Below are 22,479 nucleotides of genomic sequence, written 5' to 3'. Positions count from 1 at the left end.
ATCAAACATTTAACGAGGATGATTCACGAAACTTTTTAGATTTTTACCGCTTCTGGTTACGACGTGGGGAATTTTTGTACTTTTCGATATCTGTTTTGCGTACCTTAAATTTCAGAGATTCGACACATTTTTTTTTTTTTTGTCTTAAATATCTATCGATTTCCAGTTTCAAAATAGTAGTCGATAGTAACACCGTCCCTCGAAAAAAAATTTGACTCTATTGTCTATAGTAAAAAAACTGAGCTTTATTGTTCATTCGGCTGGTATTCTATCAGTTTGGCATCGTGGAATATTCATTTTTACAAAACGAAGTCCGTATCGATTATTGTCAACAAATGGTAATGTTGCATTGAATTTGTAGAAAATAAGCTTCCGAGTCAAACGACTTATTGCGTAGTGAAATTAAACGACTCTACTAGATTTTGAAAAATTACGAAGCGATTGGAAACGAAGCATCGATGTCCAAGCTTTTGCACGTATAGTTCTTGTACTACCTATTTTTGTATTATTAAAAAGATGTTCGTACGGCTCGCGAATATAATAATAACAGTCCAACGAGAATTACAAGTTGACAAGTAATGAAAACGAAGAAAATAAACGGGTAAACCACTGCGCCGTAATTGGCTTGCCTAATTACCGCTGGGAGAGAAAAAAAAAAAAAAAAAAAAAGTGAATAAACAAAAACAGAAATGCACAGGTTCCGGAATAGAACTTGGAGGTAATAATTCCTCGTTACACTAATTCCACTTTCGTAGCAATGCCCTTACAGCGTCGCGCTTCGAGTTTCACCGTTCAGCGCCTGGATGTGTATATATGTATAATTATACATATATAAATATGCCAGGAAAGATTAATAACATCAAGCGTATACCGCGGACATTCTATTCCTGAACTTGATAGATAAAAATATCACGTGTCTCCGTTTCTGTTGTCGTGAAAAGAAAACGGTCAATCTTACGGTTATCAGACCGTTTGTAAGATGATGAATTAGTCGCGTACTTATCTACGACTTTGTTGCACGGGAACACAAAGTTTCTCTGACATTATTCAAGATTGACGATCTCAGTCATGCTAGTTACAAAAGCATCGGGACATTGGCCATTGACCACGTGGCATTTAAGCTTTTGATCAAGCGTACACGCCTCGATTAATGGGAATTCAGAATTTCCCCAGCAGGAATGCACGGAGTGGCTTGTCTACGTTGCTAAATCGCACCCGGATTCATCACTGATCCGAGTTTCTTCAGAGATTTTAAACAACTGGCACAATTGTATACGCGGTATGTTAACTTGCGGGAAATGCTTTCAAATTTCTAATATAATTGACAAAAATTCTCGTATTACCGGAAACTCTCGTTATGTTCCTTCGGAAACTTAATGCACGTAGCGCCGCACTTACACTGACGTTATTTGAAATCGGGATCTCTCCTTCGCTCATGCGAATGGTAAACAGTGACATGATGTAAACGGCCACTGACTCACTCGCAATTAGCGCTACTAATTTTTTTTTTTGCTTATCTTTCTCTCCAGCCGCAGAGTCACCGTCGATGATGACAAGCGTTTCGGAATGCTGACAATTTGAGACAATTTTTGCCCCCCCCCGAATTTTGCTCGTCTACGAAACTTAAATTGCAACAGCTCTTGGTCACAGTTATCGTTACCATTGCAATAATTTGCTGTCGGGACAACGACAAATCAACGTTGTTCAAGTTCGCAAAATGTTTAGGCGTACCTCGTTTTTCGCAATTCCAAAAATATTGAAACAGTTTTTTTTAACGACACCTGTTTTACTCAATTTTTCAAGTTACTGTAACAAAATGAAATTTTTCTCAGTGCACCTCGAATCGTCCGAATGGCCCGTTTCGAGATACACGCTCGTCTACCAGGCGGATTGCTTCGAGTAATTTATTACTTTCACTGAATTCCTTCGTAGGCGCATGTACACGTGTATAGATACAGACGTTCGCGTATATAATACAAGTATTACGCGTTAATACAAGTTCGGTTTGTACACGACCGTGTAACGCGTGTACATCTGTACGTCCGTGTGCGAACGGATGGGTAAATATTTCGTATTCGTAACGGCGAAAATAGAATTAGCAGGATAATTATGCGCTATATGCGGAGGTCGCGGTTGGGTAATATTTGCTAACTCATCGTCAGACGGGGAAAAAACTATCCTCCCATAAGCTTGGCGCGTAGCTTCGCTACTCTCGCAAACTACGCTGATGCTGCTACCGCTGCTTCTGCCGTTGCAGATACTCGTTCGAACGCGAAACCACCTTTCACTGACGTGATAACAGGTAAACAAATACACTTCACTGCCTCAGTGACAGATGATGGTTTAAAAAAGCGTTGGGATGTAAAAAGGTTCAACGAAATTCTCCTGCAATTCACCTGCATTCAACCGCGATGTAATTTCGATCGTTCATTTCGCTTAAAGGAAGTTGACGAATATATGGAAAAAAAAATTTAGCTCCCGGCTGTCATTTGCAACGATAATATTTGTATACAAAAAATTTTTGCTTCCGGTTGTGCGATTTTTATTTTCTTTTTTTATTCCTGCAATGTTCAGCAACTCTTCAAAATGGATTCAAGAATTTCAAACTACTTTCAATGAATGGTTTGTTCGATTCATTTGGAAGGTATAATTACACAGTCTTACCTCACGAGCTACCCGCTATTTAGAATATGCTTACTTCACAGTTTTTTTTTTTTTTCCCCGGCTCACTGAATAAGTTGAATGCGAGTATATCGCGGTACCACTGATTGAAAGTGAAACTTGAATTCATTATGGAGCAGTTGAGGACGAAAGTTATCCGTATACGCAGTTGCGTGTCGGTTTATGCGATTGAAGCGATACCTCGAACGGCCGCGATTATCGTTTGAGCGGTATTTCAACATACATTCTTCAAGTTAATCCACAGAAATTTAACTTGACTAATGATGGTTGAAAATTAGCAAATTTTACAATTTTCATGTTCATACCTTTATTTTCATACGAATGAAGTCTGATCGAAAATTTCCTTTACACATTTTTTTAAGTGTAAAAAAGTTTTCAGCCTTTAGCTAACGATAATAACGTAGTTTCAAAGCAGTTCTTTAGATAAGGTCTTGGAAACGGTTCAATTTTGAACTTCACTTTTTCAGGATAATTCCAATTTGAAACGAAGAGTGCGTCATAGACAGTCAAAATGCATATGTATGTTTTTAGTTTTTAGGTACTCGTCATTGGCAAAGATAATTGATTGTGCATCTAAAATCGAATTGCAAACGTCCGAATGACGGCTATTTTGATTTAGTGTCAAGCTTTGAATTATCCTGCCGAATATTTCGTAATTAATTTTTTCCGTCAGTCTAGCTAAGTTTACTGTCTCATGCCTTACTTCAGCCTTTAAGCCTTTTGTTTTTTAAAATACACATATATTGTACCACCCCTAAACACACCAATCACGGTAAAAATCACTCGAAGCGGGTCTTTCAAGCTACTCAGGTGACTCCATGTATCTCGTATCAGCGGTTTGTTACTGTGCTGTGAATGCCAGAGGCCCGCAAAAAGATTTCTATATAATGACATTTTCGCATTAGCGATTCAGTTGGACGAAAGTTGGTATTAATAGGTAGATTAGTATTGTCTCTCACGATTCGCGTTGTAGCAAATAAAATTATCCATACCCAAATATGGACTGATTCATTCATTTGCCATTCATTCATTCATTTATTCATTTATTCACTGTCATGGAACACATTAATTGTTAACAAGAATAGAGAATTTGAATTGATTCGACGATAATTCGTTTCCCGTGACGAGAGGGAATTCTATCAAGTTAATTTAAGCTTGGGGAACTGGAGCGCGTATGAGAACAGAAAGAGAACCGAAGTTCCGGCGCCAATTAAATTTTAGTTACGTAAATATCGACCCTCGTACTATTAAGCAGATTTGCTGTATAAATTCTGTTTGATCGAAATGATCTTTTGTTTGTCATTTCAAAGTCGCGCCTTGTTAATGCTATCAAGTTTCGTTAATGGAAACTGAGAAAACTTATTCAGTCCAATGAAATCGTTTGTTATAGGAGTACATAAATTTCTAGTAGAATCGCATGCAACGAGAGATTTCGTTGCTCCACTTAATGTATGCACGAGTGTGCGATCCTTCGCTTTCGAGATATAAGATTTAGAATTCATCAACGTGATGAAAAATCGTATAATTCACGATGGCGAAACGAATGGTTAAAAAGCTCGATCGCGAACCAAAACCTCTCTACATTACAAGCAATACATGTACTGAATTTCAAACAGCCTTGGGCGCAGTCGACGAACAGTGAGTATAGATTATGCCAGCATCGAGCCGAAGAAGTAGTAAAAATAATCGAAAATCTTATTTCCAGCAATCGCCTCGAAGGGACAGCTATGCTAATATTTGAAAGGGTTTCATTTTAAACATGCATCTTAAATTGAAAAATAAAAAGAAAACAGCCCGTGATCGCAGCGCTCGTAATATCTTGTCGATAACGGCGATGACTTGACAGAATCTGGCAGGAATCTTTAAAACTACAGTAGTTCTCTGTAGTTTAAATAAGATTAATCGTCTTTACAATCGTTTGGACTGCGGTTGCAAATTAATTTTCACACGGCCGATTGATAATAAGGCCTGATAAGAGAGGCGTCAACGAGACAAAATAATATGACAAAATAATAAAACTAATTTCACACACCTATTTTACAATTATGGTTTTAACTATGGAATCGTCGACAACATTACCATTTGTCTATTTAAATAAAGATTTTTAGATACATTTTTAATATCCGTTCCTATTCCAAAATCCATAATCTTTTACAGCATTTTACCTAGTCCACCAACGATGTTTACAAAACGAGAGAGATTTCTGGTTGCGGTTACTACGCAGACCTCGACTGTTTTTTTAATTTTTAAAATTTTTTTTTCCAAGTCGTGAAAAATATATTTCCGGATGCAGAATTGGAAACGTTGCCATTTTCATTGTTCGTCATTCGTTTGATCTCAACCCCTTGCAGCGCAAAATCATAAATTTTCAAAATAAATATCATTTAAGGACTTGTCACTAATACCTTCCGTATGGATTTTGTAGGATGTTATTTAGTTTGTTACAGAAATGTCACAGGGGGCTGCAAGGGGTCAAGGCCACATATGAATGAAAAAATGAAGTAAAGTGAAGAAATTATCGGCAACGGTTACTTGCGCCGCGTGACTTTCTTGTAGTTTGAAAGATATTTGAACCGTCAGTTTTAACGCCGGCTATTTCAGTACAATTTTCTAGCAACTATGGGACGTTAAACAGCGTGTAACCCAGGAGCGGCGATAATGTTCGTCGGGTACGGGTGGAAAGTGTCGGAGGATCGGAAGCCCCCGGGTGGATAATTCCGAGATCTGGAGCAAAGGCAACCTTGCCTCGTAACCTTGCGCCTGAACCTTCGGGCGTCCGGCTCCGGCGTCTGCACTTTCTCCTCGTGAGCTGTTGCAGAGGCATCGCGCCTCCTTCTCCCCCCAGGACGAGCAGGCAGTCCTCGCACTTGATCACCCTCCAGGGTCGCTCAGGTGCCGCGAAGCCGACCGGACTTCCACTTCCCGACTTCCTCGGCCACCACCACCTCCAACTCCGCCTCGATCACCAGGGGAAGGAAGGCGTCTTCGCGGCTATATAACCCAGCCGTTCCGCTTATTGAACCAAGTTAAGCCAAGTTTTCCTGCGCCTAGAAAAGAAGCTCTTGCGCCGAGCCCAGTGGGCGGCAAGCTACCGACATGAGGATTCGCCCGAGATGCGCGGTTTGTTCAGTTATTAAAAAAACATACAAATATCGCGTTCGATACGTCGAATTCGGTCGTTATAGATGCGAGAATTTCTAGAGCACGATGAGGGTTATTTTTTCTTTTTTCGAGACATGGCTCGGTCCTTGTTCACGATCAGTTTCAGTCGAGATTCCGTTAACCGTACAACCTGTGATTCGGTTTCTTTTCATGCACCGCGTGGTTTACAAAAAAATTAGGTGAAAGTAACACCGAGACTTCCGACATGTCGGACCATCACCTTCGGTCGCACGAATTCGGCTCTTGCACACATCGGTGAAAAAGAAAGTTGATAATTGCCGATTAATTTCGGTCGAATTGCATCCGAGTTAGTGAGATAACTGATCGTGAGCGTATGATTTAGGGTCGAGTGAGAGTGGCCGGAGTAAAGTATAAAAACAAACCTTACGGCCTGATTCGCGTATCCGCTTCAGTGTCTGCCGAAATTGGCTAATTTATGATTTGGATTAACATTCTAGGTTGCACTAGTGCTGCTACTGCAAGCCGTTCTTGTGGCGAGCAAGGCATTGGATCAAACTCAGCTGCAGCAACAGACACAGCAACAAACCCCGTAAGTATAAATAATCCAACCTTCGTATCGTGATTTTGTCGGTCAAAGTCAGTGCAATTACGACGGTGGCTATAGCAAACCGCAAACGTAACGACGCTGATTGTGAGCGAGATTTTCTTCCAAGAATTTCATCGTATACAAGCCGCTTGAAAAGTATAATGTGATAACGGTTGAGAGACCGTTGGACATCTTGACCCCGAAGCGTGGTTTAATTTAATTCTCTTCAACAGTTATGGAACAGCAGTGGCACAAAAGCGATACGGTGATGGTGGCGATTTTGGAGGATACGACGAGCACGCCCAGCCGATCCACCACGAGGAGCACCACGAAGTGGAGCACCACGAGGAGCATCACGACGACCATCATGACCACCACGATCCAGGATACTGGAAGAAGAAGTTGACCTGGAAGCTGGGCTGGAAGAAGATCTGGAAACCGGCTCAAAAACAGATATGGAAACCGGCGTGGAAGAAGATCTGGAAGCCGATATGGGAGCCGACCAAGCGAGCAGTGTGGAAGGAGATTCAGGTCCCGGCCTGGAAAAAGATTTGGAAGCCAGTGTGGAAGGAGATCCAGGTCCCGGTGTGGAAGGAGATCCAAGTGCCGGCCTGGAAGAAGGTTTGGAAACCGATTTGGAAGCCGATAAAAGTGCCGGCTTGGAAGGAGATCCAAGTCCCTGACTGGAAGAAGATATGGAAGCCGGTCTGGAAGGAGATCCAGGTTCCGGCCTGGAAGGAGATCCAAGTACCGGCATGGAAGAAGATCTGGGTCCCGGAGTGGGTGAAGGTCGGAATCCCCGGAGAGCATTACCACGGCACTGACCACCACGGCTGGCAGTACACGAGCCACGATCTCTGGAAGAAGAAGCTTGTCTGGAAGCCGCTCTGGAAGAAGTACTGGAAACCGGCCAAGAAGCAGATCTGGATACCGGACAAGAAGCTGGAATGGAAGGAGGCCTGGAAGCAAGTATGGAAGCCGGCTAAGAAACAGATATGGATCGACGACAAGAAGCTCGCTTGGAAGGAGGAGTGGAAGCAGATTTGGAGGCCTGACAAGAAGCTGACCTGGGTTCCGGACAAGAAACTCGAATGGAAGGAGGCCTGGAAGCAGATATGGAGACCGGACAAGAAGCTCGAGTGGATACCGGACAAGAAACTCGCATGGAAGGAAGCCTGGAAACAGATCTGGGTCCCGGATTGGAAACAAATCTGGGTACCGGGTTGGAAGAAGATATGGAAGCCGGTCTGGATATCCGAGTGGTTCCCGAGTGAGGACCACCACGATCACCATCATCACGACGACCACGGCCATGGTTGGGCGGACAGGAAAGACACCCAGGGGCAAAATGCCCGAACAATTCCTCTCAGTCCTCAGCAGTTCGGCGCTCAGGCTGGACACCAGCAACAGCAGCTGACTGATCAGAACAAAGTGAGGTGGGATCGATCGCTCGGAAACTCGCAGCTCCAGGCATCGGTAGGGAGCCAGAGATCATCGAATCAGAACGGCGGTCAAGGCCTGAAATTCCCCAGTCGTTGAATCCTCTCAAGTATATGTTTAATGTGTACAAATCAAACGTAATCACATAAGAAGCCACTGTATATATTAATATTAGGTCGATTAATTAAGGTACCGCTCGAGCGTTTGCTGCTACTTGACTGATGCACCCCTGAGTAGATATTACATATACATATATATATATATGTATATACATGTGTGTATACTAAGGTTTTGTTTTAGTTGTGCGTTAATTTTTGATACTGTTGTTGTTATCATTATTGTTAACTAATTTCACTCACGAATAAAGATATATGATTATCTCGTTAAACGATTCCTTGTTCTGTTAATACGAACTCCTACGCGCATTCGCCCAACGTTTTATATCACTAGTAATATAATAAACATCGAGTAGACGCGTTGATTTAGGCGGATATACGACACGCGACGAGAAGACCGAGAAGTGACGCAACTCTGTGCCGCCTGATCGCGGAAATCCTGGTCTAAGAAATGGAAATTTAAGTTAAAGAATAAGGAAAAAAAAAAAACAAAAAATGAAGAAAAAAAAACTCGCAACAGAAATCGGAGAAAGTAGAACTGTGTAGGAGGAAAGATGCGAGCTAGCCTTGGGTCTGCCTGTAGGGAAAGAGAAAGTTGCTCGGACGATCTAGAGTGGTAATGGCACATATTCGGTTCGACGTTGCGACCGGCGCATAAATGTTGCACACATACTTGCGCGTTGCTGATGTTAACTTATGCACCCGCAACCGCATTTGCGCGATTATACGGAACGAGCAGAACTGCCGATCGGTGAATAAATCGAGCACCGTTTCCACCCACGCGTCGATTAGATCGTTTATAAACATGTGCGAAAGTGCCGCATCAGGCAGGATCGAATAATGCTGCAGCACGGTTCTGACTTTATGGCGACACCGTGTATTCAAGCGCATTCGCTGATGGCTATCGACGTATGTTTCGTTGCACGTTTAGAAATCACAACCGAGGTGATAAAACGGATTTATGTTCAAGATCTCGAATGTTTTCGCTCTGATAAATGAATTCGTGACCGACGGGTCAATGGCGAACAAACGATTACTAATAAATGGTTATGAAGTTGAATAATTTCGTAAGATTTTGAGAATGTAGCTTCAAAATATCATCAAAAATTATCGACAGACATTTTTTTTTTTTAACACTTGTCGTCACCTCGATCGAAGGGACCAAACTTCTTCGATTCTTTTTCAGAAACACTTCTACGTGGTTACCCAGTTCGCATACATAATGAAAGCTAATCGCAAAAGATCAACTAAAAATGACATTGAATACCAAGTTAAATAAGAGTTAAAAAAATCATAGATTTATCTATAAATGAGAAACAAAATATTTAGAACAGAATCTGAAAATAAACAAATCAACTGTAAAAAATCTAATCGTTCGTTTATAAAAGGTATAAATTTATTGGTAAAACATTGAAAATCGATTTATTTCCGCTAGGACCTGAAGTTCAAATTAATCAGGATAAGGCAATTTTTCAAAAATCTTGCAAGTTTCAGATTTTTTCACCGAGCCATTTCCAAGATCATCGCGTGAGTTTATGGGACAGACCGATAGACCGACATTTCTTTAAAAACCTGTTTTTCGGGTTCTAGAGATTCGAAAACGTAAAAGATTCGTTGAAGTTAGAAAAAGTCATTTTCGAGCCAATACTTTGCTCGTATCATTAAAATTGATGACAAGTAACAGACTATTTCTCATGGAGAAAGTGTTGTACACAAATACAAGCGATCCGATTTTGTAACAGGCTCGTATAGAGAAGCCGATCGTACATATCGCGGCTTCTGACGAGTGAAATATTATATAAGGGAATACCTGTAAGGGAAAATTGACGACGAAGAAGAAAAGGAAGACTGGAGTTTCCCTCTTACAAAAAAGTTAATTGCTTCAATCCGAATTGAAAAATCGGATTCACTATGATTCGGATTCGCGATGAAATTCAGCCAGCGGTTCGTTCAAATGTTGAGGTTGACGATGATGGATTTGCGTTGAAAAATTGAAGTCGAGAAAATCAAACGTACGTACAAGAGTCAAGGTGATGGTACTCGTATTTCATAATAGCGAAGTCGTCGCCGTGTAAGTTGTGGCGACAACAACAACACAAATAGCCTCGGGATATCATGAAGTGATTTTCGTCATGTGAGGTATTGAATAAGGTGAAATCATTTGGCAATGAGTAATATATAACCCTATCGACGCGATCAGCCAGTTGTAAACGAAGAAACGTGATATTACATGTCGGAATTGGCGAGTCAATGGTGAATTACTGGCGAAGGTAAAAATGTCGAAGGTTCCGAAAAGAAAAAAGCCACAATGCAGAATTTTCAAAGACGCAAAAATATATTTCATAGAATTTGAAAATGTATAATGTCAAAATATACTAAATATGTATACAAGCTGGAATATACGAATATAGAAATGTCAGGGCACGGAGAGCCGAAGTATGGAATGGCGTCAAAACAAAAGACAATCGTGAGCTTTCCATACTTCGATTTTTGACATTTTAAAACTCGTTTAAACCCATTGTCGTATACATTTGAAAACTGGATATCGTGACCTTTCTATTTCCTAACCTATACGCCGATTCCGAGATAATTCTACTACGGCAAAAATTCTTGTACTTTTCTCTGAAAATTACGATGATTTTCTACAGGATTGGCAATGCGATCACGGTTTTTCAACCGTAGAAATTATTATCTTCACCGCGGAAATTAAGCAGGCAGGTATTTTGACAGAGGTGAATAGCAATTAGAAAGCCCTTGGAGGCAACGACCTAATAACCGGCAAATCCATCCCTCTCCAAATTGTACGTGTTAACGCTTATAACTGACCGGCGTGGGCGCTAGCCAATGAATTTCAATGTTCACAATATTAATACAATGCATGCGTATTTGACCTACCGTCTTTCACCTCCGATTTGTAAACCACACGACACATTGCGTTGGAAAAATTCTTTCATTTTCACTTTCCTAACCTCCACTATGCGTATTACGATCAGCGAAATAGTGGAACGCGCCGCTTGTCGACAGACAATCATCCGCAAACCGGAGTAACGCAAAAACCGGACCTTTCTATATTCGAGAGAAACATTCGAAGATCGAACTGAAAGAATTAACAAATGTATGTACATACAAGATTTAAACTGTACCTGTATATCTGGCGAAAAACACGAAGCAGCCCTTCGATCAGGATCTAGACATCAGCACGATGCGAATCACAAAGATTTGAACAATCTCGACTAATATTCGAACAATGCGACGGTAATTGCACCGTACATTCTCCCACTTACGAAATTCACTGAGAATGTGCCAAAGGATTTGGACTAGGAAATAGTTTTGTAAACAGGATTAGTACCGATTATTACCGCTCGCAGCGCTCACATCGCGTCATCTCGAAACATCGACATTGAGATATGCGAGAGCAGACCAAAAATGTGTCCGCCGAATAGAAAGAGAATTATTTCGTGCATTTGTTTACTTTGGGAACACACGGTCCATTCTCTATATGCCGATGGCTCTAAACAATGTCGAGTCTCTTTACACACACGCATCGTGACAAGGACGAAAGTATTGAATGTAGGGAATTTCATGGCGGTATATCTACTTTGGGTAGAATCCCGTAAATTCTACAAACACATCAAGATTCGTAATTACCTATACAAATATTCGATTGCTCTGGGCTTTCGCCTGCGGCACACGCTATTTCACCCGGGAGGTGTAACCGTTTTGCGAAAGAAATTATCTAATAAGTGTTGCAAAACAAATGTACTCGTACTTTCTTATAACGAGAAATATACCTGCGGACTGATTTTCCGATGATTAGCATTTCTCAATTTGAGACAAAGTCGTGTCCTCGTAATCATACCGCTTATGGTGATAATTATAGCTTTAGTATTTAGCAGAACATAACAGTTTATATTGAATTTCTCACATTTGTGCTGGTTCTGCAGCTGAGAGATGTGACGCAGAGAGAGATTTTGAAAAACGAATATACAAAGTCTCGCGGCTCAACTGATGATGATTTAACATCATCGACATTTCGGCATCTGCTAGAATGAACTGCAAGCCGTATAATTTTCTTACGAAACGATCATTATCAGAGAAAATTTCTGTTAAGGATGTTGGTGTGTGAAAAGAAAGAAAATTTCACCACTTGATAATCGAACGAGTTTCACATCGAACATTTCTCTTAGCATGACGTACGAAAATTATACAACTCGTTAAAGTTTAGTTTGGCAGATACAGAAATCTTGAAGGGCATTTTCGTTTTATGAAATATTTCACTTTTTCAAACACGTACCTGAGGTTGTACGAAAAAACGAGAGGAAACGAACATGTTCCGTACAATTCGTGATCAATTAAACTTTCGATGAGAAGTATATGGGGGGAAAAAAAAACGACAACTAATTACAAACGTCTTTACTGAAACGAGTTTCAAATACCGTTATGCAGCTGATGAAACTTTTCCGATGGAGTTTCGGGAACGCTCTGTAGACCTTCACCTCATGAATGTAAATTCCTTGACCTTCTCAAGTTAAGGCTTAAAACCCGTTGCAACCCGTTGATCCCAAAGCATGAGAGCCCAGTTACGCATCACTCTTCCTTGAGACGATACCAAAGTCTACAGTACGTGTCGTAGATCTTGGCCAGTAGTGCATGGAACAGAATTGATCTTTTATCTACATCTGTAGTAAACTTTCCAAGAATGAAAAACTGTATTCACAATCGGGTTAAAAATATTCTCAACCGACAATGGTTGGCCTAGAGGAATAATGCAATGACCTTTGTATATATGAATGGCTTTTGACATGCTCAGTAATGCTGCGCTCGTCTTTACAGTTCCCGAAGCATTCCTGGTGGAAAAAACAGTTTTTAGAGGTTGAAACAAGATCGAAATTTTCGGATAGAAATTTTTGTAGAAGTTTATACTTTTTCACAGATAGTTGTAGAATAGCTTGGTTCTTCGTGACCATTTTTCGCACTTGAATCGTTGATATAGATACAATTTATTGTAGAATATAGTAAAGTTTTTGATTTACAGACATTACTTGTTTTTTTTTCGTAAGACTCACCTACTAAAAAGCGAGGTTTTCAATACGGACCCATTGTACGTATAGTAGGTAGGGATAATTTATATTCGTAAAGTTTTCTTTACGAGAGAGATGCGAAATCTAGCGGTGGTCCAAGAACAGTATTTCATACTTTCTCGTAGATAGTGAAAACTCGTAGAATAATGATTCCTGGAAATTGATATTTTTCTGATAAATTTGATTTCTTTGTTTTTAAGTTGTAGATATTCTCAACACTTGTAATAACTGCAGTTTTCAACAATTAATTATCTATGCAAGCTATAACTTTTTATAATTTTTTTTTTGTAGACATCCGTATGAATTTTCAGGATTTTCTAGAACAGTTCGCGTACTTTTATTTTTATTCTTACGGCCAGTGAATTTTTCAATTAGCGTCACAAAAAGCTTTCAACCATCGCAATTGGCGCAAAATTTCCTAATATTTTACAAAAATTCAATGAGTTTTATTTAACGTCTGCGGGGTAGTTGAATTTTTCTTTCATCGTTACCAATTTGAGACGACTGCAATTGTTTTGTATCACTTCATACTTTCTTACGAAAAAATTATAAATAAACAAGGATATTCAATGATTCTCTGTTTTTCTGTACTTGCACGGAATATAGCGCAGATATTATTTTCGCCTGCAGGGTTCGCTGAGCTCGGGACCCTGAAGGAATACCGAAACCGACCACGAAAAATCTCGTCGCCCGGTCGTACGAGGCTTGAAAAAAAGGCTTAAAATAAAAGACTTTGTACGATGGGGCCTCACATAAAAGATTCCAGTTTGGAGGGCATGGTGTCACACTCCGATAGAATCAGCTCCGGTACTCCGGTCTTCTTTTCGGATGTTAGCTGGATGCTGCCGCCGCATTCGTTCGATATTGAGTCTCTGGTACGCTTCCGAAGATGTTTCCCGCTGCAATATTACTCGCAGTTTGTGCCTTCGTTCTATTTTGTGTTTACGACTCCGTAAAGCCAGCCAATTTCCCACCAGGTATTGTGCGATATTTAAATTATACTAAAACCGCATATCCACGCAAGCATCCTTAGTCATACCGATGAAATTTATCCGCAAAAATGATATAGCGTAGATTTCTACCAGTGTTCTTAAAGTTTGAACGCAGTGAAAAGTGATACAAATTTTTACAACGGGGGTAATAAATTCCAATTAGTATAACTTGTGATGTTTACCGAAAGTCATCGATTCCTCAAATTCAGCATTTTACAAAATTCTTTTAGTGAGTGAATAGTTTGATTGAAAAATGTGTAGATTTTACCTCAATTTTAAGTGTCTGCAAATCGTCTGGAAAACCATGTAATTATCCTCTGGGACTAAACTCTAGATATTCATACTGGCATTCGGAATTTTATCTTTAAGGGGGTGCTCAGGTCAATTTCAACGTCAATGTATATATCTTTAAAAATCAAAGTCCACGTACCTCAAACGCAAAAACGGGCTTATCAGCCTCATTTTATACACCATTGATTTTCATTTGACGGAGAGATAAACAAACGGCATGAATTCTACGAATTTACTATTACTATTTCGTAAAATCCGTGCCATTTCTTTACTTCTTTGCCAACTGAAAGCGTGTTGGAATGTTTTTGTTCAGAATTTCGTATAGAATAGGAGTGTTAAACCCTTTTTCGCGTTTTAAATACATGGACGTTAATATTGGAGATAAAAACTTCAACGTCGAAATCGACCAGGGCACTCCCTTAAAACCGAAAACTTTACATAGACTAGGATTTCTATTAGACAAAATACAAGTTGCATTTAAATTAAACTTACACGATTTACGAGCTATTGTTTGATAAATTATTTCATTACTTTGCGAGTGAAAAATGTCAGATAGTAAATTGTATTTACCATGGAGTTTTCGTATAATGCGTAATCACGACCAGGTTATAATTAAGCGGACATTACTGATTTATATCAACCGCAGAAACTTGTAATTTAATTTGCGAATGTGTTTAGGTATGAATAATGAATAGTTTTTCATGAACTAAGAAAACAATGGCGACATACTTGAGAGGAGATCCAGATAAAGCCGCGGCGTGGCACTGTAAAATTTAACCGTGGCTTTTGTTACATCGTGAAATCAAAATTCAGGGTCAAGTCTATCAGAAATATGAATGAAGTGTCCAAAGTTAATCGTTCATACGTCACGTCTTTGTAACGATAAAAGAACAACTCGAACCAAAAACACGGTTTACGATACATAATAATTCGAAGAAACGTTGGTTTATCGTGCTAAATCTTTATCTAAAACCTGGCCAGACCATTAAACAGGTATGCCCGAGCAGATTGTTGAAAAAGTTGGTGAATTTTGGGAATTTAAATCTATCGACAATCAATTATTCGATTAAATTGGGGTTTGTTTCATTCAAAACTATGTAGACGAACCTACGCTGCGATATTTTTTTTATCATAACTGATCGTGAACAATATACGATAGAATATATAATAAATTAAATCTACTTCCAATATGGAATTTTCATAATTTTTCGTCAAAATTTGTAATCTTCTATGAAAAATACTATAATTTTTCACGATTATCTGCAATCTCTCAAGTTTTTTCACGATTTGCTACTACTTTCTATGATTTTCCACGACTGACAATTTTTCGTAGTTTGACGAAGAAATCATTCTCACCAGAGTAAGAAAAAATTCTCAAACGGGGAGGTGATCAAAATACATGTACTTCACTTGCTTCGGAACGAAATGTAGTTCGCGAATCGTTTGGTGAAAGAACATTTTTCACTGGTTTATCCGGCTACGCGCTTATCTTGAAGTCATGCCCATAAAATAGTGAAAATTATCAGTTTTTGAATTTTCTTCACAATGACGCAGCACTTGTAAAAATCTGAAACAATTACAGAAAATCACACGCAAGCAGATGTTGATAGAGCAAAAAAAAAAATTTGTATGAGATCAAGGCTGCTACCGAAAAATCTGAAAAAAATCTTCAATATATGCACATACGTCTGTTGGACCTGTGATTTTTTCCCGAATTTTCTGAGCAGAAACAGCGGAGTTATCGTGAAAAAACTGAAAATCACGTCTTTGGCGATAACGTCGAGAAAAATGGAGTTAGAAGGCTAAAATTTGGTACGGGTCAGTGATTTACCAACAGAATCCGTTTCGAGAAAGGGAACTTTTGGCATGCCTACTCGACCATGTCCTTTGAATAAAATATTCATTATTTCCTAGAAAAGCAAAAATGGGGATAATCTAAAAGTCTAGTCGTACGCATAGGTAAAGCCGTGTAATCACTGCGAGAGATGCACGAAACATAATGTGTAACAACTTTCACAATGACCCCAGGACCAAGATGGCTGCCGTTCGTGGGATGTTTTCCACGCTTTTACCGTCTCCGATCGAAGTACGGCTACGTGCATTTGGCGATGAGAGATCTCGCTGAAAAATACGGTTCGGTGCTCGGCATCAAGCTCGGAAAACAGCGCATTGTTATAGTCAGTACGCACGAGCTAATCAGGAAGGTTCTCACACAGGAAGAGTTTAACGGCCGTCCGGATGGTTTCTTCTTCAGAGTGCGTGCCTTTGGAGAAAGGAGAGGTACGTACATATCTACGGTCCACTGCATGGCGATCTAAACACGCAAGAAGTCCTCCAGTTAGCCGTAAATTGGTTTACAATTGCTAATTATGGCCGGAACACAATTCGGCACTGGGTGTTTTAATCATTCATTTCCTGTTTCAAACCCGTTCTTACTTACAATTTCTCTCAGTGTACCGTGGAAAATAAAATTTAGGGCGGATGAATTTCGGTTTTAGGCTTCGCAAGAAGCCCTTGAATGTTAAGTTACTCTAAACTTTCAGCATCAGCGGCAACGATATGATTGACGTGGAACTCTGAATAAAAAGTTGGGAAAAGAGAAAAAATTGCTTATAAAATCTCCAGCAATGTTTTATGCGAATTTATTGGTGGTGAAAACGAATGAAATAATATCCCTACCGTGTAATGGTGTAACTGACAATGAGATATCAACGATTTGATGAAGAGCTTTTTGATCGGAATGTTTAAAATGATTAAACTCCGATATTTTTTTATCTCGTTCCAACGTCTTGGGGCTCATTTGCTTGCTGACCAAATCACCACAAACTGCCTGATAAGGTTTGAGAAATCTTTCATCACACTACGGGTCAAGGGGTGCTTCACTGGAGCAAAACTCTACACCGTGGTTACATATTTCATGATTACTTACATTTTATAAAGTGATTACGAGAGGATGATTTCTCACAACTTCTAAAATTTCATACGATTCCTCAACATTAAAAAGAGATTTCTCTAATCCTGAATCATTTCTCACGATTACCAATGATTACTAACGCGGAATTTTACTTTAATATTACTAATTCCAGTATGGTTTCGGATATTACAAAATGATTTTGAACGATATTGCCACCCTGATCCATTAAGTGAAACGCCCCTTGCTACAGATAATATGCAAATGTAATTTTTGACGCACATGTTTATTACCGCGCTAATTAAAATGAATTTTAATCCATTTTGGAAATGAGATGCTGGTAAAAAAATTTAACGTTCTAAATACAGAATCTGACTGATATCTCAGCTTCCGTTATTCGGGTTGCTCGCATTCATTTCTATTACAAAATATAGAGATGTCGTTCCATTGCTGTTTAGCATCATTCGCACAAATGACATTGCTGCAGATTTTTCAAACGGTTTATTCTTTCTTCCCAAATTCTCATTCAGGCGTTACGTCCATTCATCCTTAACACCAATGAAAATTAAACATTGCTCAGGAGTTTTGTTCACCGACGGGATCAAGTGGTCTCAGCATCGCCGATTCTCGCTTCGTCACTTGCGCTCATTCGGATTCGGCCACCGAAAAATGCAGAACCAAATCGTCACGGAGGCCGAGAATCTGGTCAAATTTTTGCACAATCAGAGTCTGCGAGGTCCCGTGCCAATGCACGGCGCCTTCGATGTTGCCGTGATAAATTCACTCTGGTTGATGTTCGCCGGCAGACGTTTCGATTACAGTGACCAGAGGTTAACGGAGATCCTGCAAGTCACTCACGACGCTTTCAGGTGCCAATAATTTTTTACTCGACATTCCAGAGATAAGAGGAAAAATTATTGCTCGGCATGGATCTGAAATTCCGTTCCAGTCAAAATACTGTGCGGACAAAAACATTACGAGACGAAAGTTTCAAAGGTCAAGTTGAAGTAGATTCAATCGGATTTTGTTCAGAAAGTATGTTACAAAATCTTTGGAAATACTTTGAAGTCTTATGAAAACCTGTGCAATTATCAGAAATCTCTGGAATATTTTAAAATTGCTTCGAAATCCTTTAGAATCATGTAAAATTCTGTGCAATGACGTAAAATTACCTAAAATCTCTAAAATCTTGAAATCACATTAAATTCTTCAAGTCCCGTAAGATCCGTTTGAAATCCTTTGAAATTTTTTGAAACCTGCGAAGTCTTTTCTAACCGTGTCAATATTGGAATCCGATTCGCAGTCAAACCGCTGTTCGATGAAACCTTCGTGACCGAATCCCGCTAAGATGAGTGTTTGATCGTAGATTGATAGATACTTCCGGTGGGATTCTCTGTCAACTTCCGTTCCTGCGTTTCATTTGCCCCGAACTTTCTGGCTACAAATCGTTGATGACGATACTGCGGAAACTGTGGTCCTTTCTGGCGGAGGAAATTAACGAGCACGTCTCGAGTCTTCCGGCAGATGAGCCACGCGACTTAATAGACGCCTTTCTGATGGAAATCTCACGGAACGAGTCGAGTGACTCTCACGATCAGTTCAATCGTAAGTCGATGTAGCGTTACCCGGCTGACTTTTGATTTCTATTCGCTCTATGTGCATGCTCGTAACGTTACTGCTTATACATATGTATAATCTTATAAGTACCTAACATGCGTAGAGAATATCGCACACTCGTTTATTCAGATGAGGAGCTTCTTGTCTTATGCTTGGATCTCTTTCTCGCTGGATCCGAGACGACTAGCAACACGCTTTCTACGATGCTAATATATCTCGTCCTGAATCCCGAATGGCTGGAAAAACTTCAGATGGAACTGTCGAAGGTCGTCGGTAGAGACAGACCACCGAATACTGAGGATCGTTCGTCTCTACCTGAAATGGAAGCATTTTTAGCCGAAGTGAGGACTTTTTTTCTTCCGAGAAACACACGCGACGAACATTTCGTTCGTCAATCTTCCACCGAATTACCAAATTACGTATCCGACGATTTTTTTTACCGAACTTCCTACACATTTTATGAGAATAAGAAGTATTTTAACATTCATTTTTCAACTTATAACTTTCCTTACAATGTTCCGAGTCATCTGGCATTTTCTGTGATTTCTCATATTTTGCAAACGCGTCGATCTCAAAATTGGCTAAAATTCGTAAGCATATTCGACAAGAATACGAAGAAGATATTGAAAAACGAAAAAAATTTGCAAATAATGTTCGGAGCATTACGCAGAAACGAGAAACGAACAGTGAATTCAAGAAATTCGAATAGAAGTCTTTTGAATATAACTCTGCAATCCGATATTCTCTAATTTTCTCTTCGAGTGTTCCCAGCTCAGAAAGAAACGTTATTTATTCTAACGAAACATCTTTTTCGAAGCCCATCGTTCAATATGAGGTTCAACATGTTCAAAGTTTTCTTTCATTTCCCAAAACGAAAAAAATCAGCGTTTTCGTATATCACTACGTTCTCTATAAAAAATGAAAGTTTTTAAAGGATAAACACAAAATATAAAAAATAACTACGTACAATAATGAAAATACAATAGTTAAGAAATCGTGTTGTCGAATAGTAAAAACCGTTTTTATTATGTATTATTTTTAATGATAAAGTTGCAGATATTATTTTAAATTGAATAAGAATCGGTTCAATTGCATATATAATAATCTAGAATTGCTAAATTTTGTCGGATTTTACGAAATTTTGCACAAAATTTTCACCAAAGTCCAATTTGACTTCTGATTTTCCACTTCTTGATTGCCCAGGTGCAGAGATCCGTTTTCATAGCGCCTCTGGGTGTTCCCCACAGGACAGTAAAAGACGTCTGCCTGAACGGATATCGCATTCCGAAGGTACGCGGGTACGATAAACGGTCAATTGCAATGCGCGGTGCGAGCCGCGTTCCTTGATTCTGACATTTCGATTCGTTTCAGGACACCGTGGTGCTGGTGAATTATTACAGCGTGCATCACGAGAGGCTACATTGGAAAGATCCGGAAGTATTTCGTCCGCAACGATTCCTGAACGCAAATGGAGTATTTATGCCGGACGATTTCTCCATCCCGTTCGGACTTGGTAAATTTACATTTGACCGTTGTAATTTCTCGAAATACGGTTATGGCTACTCGGACGCAGGCTTGGGTCGCGTTACAATTGTGGCATGAAATTTTTCACCGGAAACGTGAAGTTAACGAGCGTGTATAAATACGACTTACAAGCGCTCTTTTAATTGGGCTAAAGTTGCGGATGGAAAACTCATGCTCTTAGGTACCGAAGTTCGTTGCATAAGGTGGACGCGGTCCTCTAGCTTTCTCATCATTCCGAATTCCCATGTCTCGGAATAATCGGCTCTTTGACGATTTGTACAAAACGTACTTGGCGGTAAATTAATCAGCCAAAGTAGCTTGTCGTAATCGAACGTAACGCGTGGATTTGGTACAGAAAATTTCGTTCAATAAACTAATCTCTTTGAAAGATATTGATCGTAGAATTTTTTAATTTTACGATACTAACGCGATGTAAAAAATGTTTTTCGAAGAGCGAAGTCGAACTACGTTTTTAGCTATTCTAAGTGATTTCAAACGGACTATAGATGTCTAGGCTTTTGTTTGTAATTCTAGTATTTTCTATGTTCGTTTAAAATAAACAAAAGTCTAGATTTTTGAGAAAGCTCGATATCCTTGGTCGTTTGTTTTTACTCTTTGAATTTGCGATTTTCTAACGAATTTAGCACGACTAACTTGATAACTCTTAACTACTACTCTCATTTTCATCCAACTTTGTGTTTGATTGTAGGAAAAAGACGCTGCTTGGGAGAAGTGTTGGCGCGAAATAGTTTGTTTCTGTATCTCGCCTACGTTCTGCACTACTTCGACATCAATATATCGGAAAAGCACGGACCTCCAAACCCGAATGGCAACGACGGATTCACCATTTCGCCGAAACCGTTTTACCTGGTGTTGTCCCACCGAAACGGTTGAAAAATAACCACACTGAGAAAAGTTTCTCATGGTGTTTTCTATAATCTTCAGCTATTTCCATTTTTTTTTATCATAACCGAAAAATATGTTTCTGTATACAAAGTGAAACTAAGTTTTGTAGCTATAAACAGAAAATTCAATCTATGTTTCCATTCTTCTCGATTATGGTAACTCGTATTATATTTTGTTGTAACCGTTCTGCAGAAATAAATTGATGTTAAGGTCTTATTTAATCGAGAAAATTTACATAACCGAACAAACAGATTCAACGTTGCAACAATCTGAAAACGTAACGTTAAGAATCATAATAACACTAAATTATTACTTGCAGCACGTTCTCTTTTAATTCCAACAATATTTAGACAAAAATTTCCTCGCAACTGTAACAAACGAATTTTTCTTTTCAGTGGCACCTTCCTTACTCGCACGAAATTTACATCCGTTTGATTCCGTTGTGCGCAGATAGAGTGTTGATAATGCGAGCGTTCAACTACAATGTAAACGGAGCTGAACAACACAGAGTTATTATTATCATACATTACTACTTCGTTAAGTCTGCATGGTCCTTTAAATGAGAGCTGAAACGTTAATCGTCAGTCGGTTACATTTTCGATTGTTAGATTTTCAACAAAAAAAAAAAAAGAAGACTAATTTGTATATCATACGTTCAATCAATAAAATGATCGGTATTTTCAATACTTGGATCATCCAAATAATCGTTCGATTTATTAGCCTATAATCATTGACATTGAAACTAGACTAATGATCGGCATTTCCGATTAATGGATTTATCGGTTAATCTGCACATCCGATCAATCGATTAATCACAAGACCAATCTTGCTGACGTATTGCTTAATAAGCCAGACGTAAAATGTGTTGTTTAAATCAGGTACACGTATCCAATATATAACTGAAAATTTGATAAAACGCATGTATCACTGCATTCTTGACACGAAAGTGTGAAATTTATGAAACTCGGCCCGCGAATAAAGTTGTCAATATAATTTTCTCTCATACTTACACGTTTATAAATCATTCCCGTAACTTGCTGTGTGTTAAGTATCCTCGATGTATGTCTTATAGTAGTCACAGTATACATAAGTGAGCGAAAGCGCTTTGCGAAATTTGCTTACCAAGTCAGCGAGTCAAGATGTAGATGTACGATGAGCTTGAAACCGTTTGCTCGGAGAACCGCGAAACTGGATATACCGCGCAGGTATA

General features: G+C 39.3%; 3 protein-coding genes across 3 annotated transcripts; 2 read left to right on the top strand and 1 right to left on the bottom strand.

Moving 5' to 3' along the window:
• The first annotated feature begins 5,673 nt into the window (after positions 1 to 5,673).
• LOC124178749 lies at positions 5,674 to 8,219 on the top strand. The gene is made up of 3 exons (XM_046562347.1): positions 5,674 to 5,802; positions 6,303 to 6,394; positions 6,625 to 8,219. Exons 1-3 carry the CDS (start codon positions 5,779 to 5,781, stop codon positions 7,928 to 7,930), a joined length of 1,422 nt encoding a protein of 473 aa, XP_046418303.1. The 5' UTR covers positions 5,674 to 5,778; the 3' UTR covers positions 7,931 to 8,219.
• Positions 8,220 to 12,383: 4,164 nt separating this feature from the next.
• On the bottom strand, positions 12,384 to 16,342 carry LOC124177152. The gene is made up of 4 exons (XM_046559219.1): positions 15,726 to 16,342; positions 13,781 to 13,927; positions 12,724 to 12,794; positions 12,384 to 12,626 (listed from the first exon to the last, which is right to left on the bottom strand). Exons 1-4 carry the CDS (start codon positions 15,767 to 15,769, stop codon positions 12,535 to 12,537), a joined length of 354 nt encoding a protein of 117 aa, XP_046415175.1. The 5' UTR covers positions 15,770 to 16,342; the 3' UTR covers positions 12,384 to 12,534.
• On the top strand, positions 13,832 to 21,885 carry LOC124178747 (methyl farnesoate epoxidase-like). Its single transcript, XM_046562340.1, has 8 exons — positions 13,832 to 14,005; positions 16,340 to 16,591; positions 17,803 to 18,091; positions 18,589 to 18,827; positions 18,969 to 19,180; positions 20,043 to 20,129; positions 20,211 to 20,352; positions 21,073 to 21,885. Exons 1-8 carry the CDS (start codon positions 13,918 to 13,920, stop codon positions 21,255 to 21,257), a joined length of 1,494 nt encoding a protein of 497 aa, XP_046418296.1. The 5' UTR covers positions 13,832 to 13,917; the 3' UTR covers positions 21,258 to 21,885.
• Positions 21,886 to 22,479: the final 594 nt, after the last annotated feature.

This window comes from Neodiprion fabricii, chromosome 3 (assembly GCF_021155785.1).
Source record: "Neodiprion fabricii isolate iyNeoFabr1 chromosome 3, iyNeoFabr1.1, whole genome shotgun sequence".
Lineage (NCBI taxonomy): Eukaryota > Metazoa > Arthropoda > Insecta > Hymenoptera > Diprionidae > Neodiprion > Neodiprion fabricii.
Note: the sequence above shows the minus strand (reverse complement) of the source record. Positions and strands in the feature narration are given on the sequence as shown.

Bases quoted from the DNA above. Each gene is read 5' to 3' on its own strand.
- LOC124178749 (XM_046562347.1), top strand. From the start codon at position 5,779: ATGAGGATTCGCCCGAGATGCGCG. The intron at 5,803-6,302 runs GTTTGTTCAGTT...TTAACATTCTAG, and splicing joins GGATTCGCCCGAGATGCGCG to GTTGCACTAGTGCTGCTACT. The intron at 6,395-6,624 runs GTAAGTATAAAT...TCTCTTCAACAG, and splicing joins CAGACACAGCAACAAACCCC to TTATGGAACAGCAGTGGCAC.
- LOC124178747 (XM_046562340.1), top strand. From the start codon at position 13,918: ATGTTTCCCGCTGCAATATTACTCGCAGTTTGTGCCTTCGTTCTATTT. The intron at 14,006-16,339 runs GTATTGTGCGAT...CAATGACCCCAG, and splicing joins GCCAGCCAATTTCCCACCAG to GACCAAGATGGCTGCCGTTC. The intron at 20,130-20,210 runs GTACGCGGGTAC...GATTCGTTTCAG, and splicing joins ACGGATATCGCATTCCGAAG to GACACCGTGGTGCTGGTGAA.
- LOC124177152 (XM_046559219.1), bottom strand. From the start codon at position 15,769: ATGTTCTTTCACCAAACGATTCGCGAACTACATTTCGTTCCGAA. The intron at 12,795-13,780 runs GTGAGGCCCCAT...TTTTTCCACCAG, and splicing joins TCCAAACTGGAATCTTTTAT to GAATGCTTCGGGAACTGTAA. The intron at 12,627-12,723 runs GTCATTGCATTA...AGTTTACTACAG, and splicing joins AGCCATTCATATATACAAAG to ATGTAGATAAAAGATCAATT.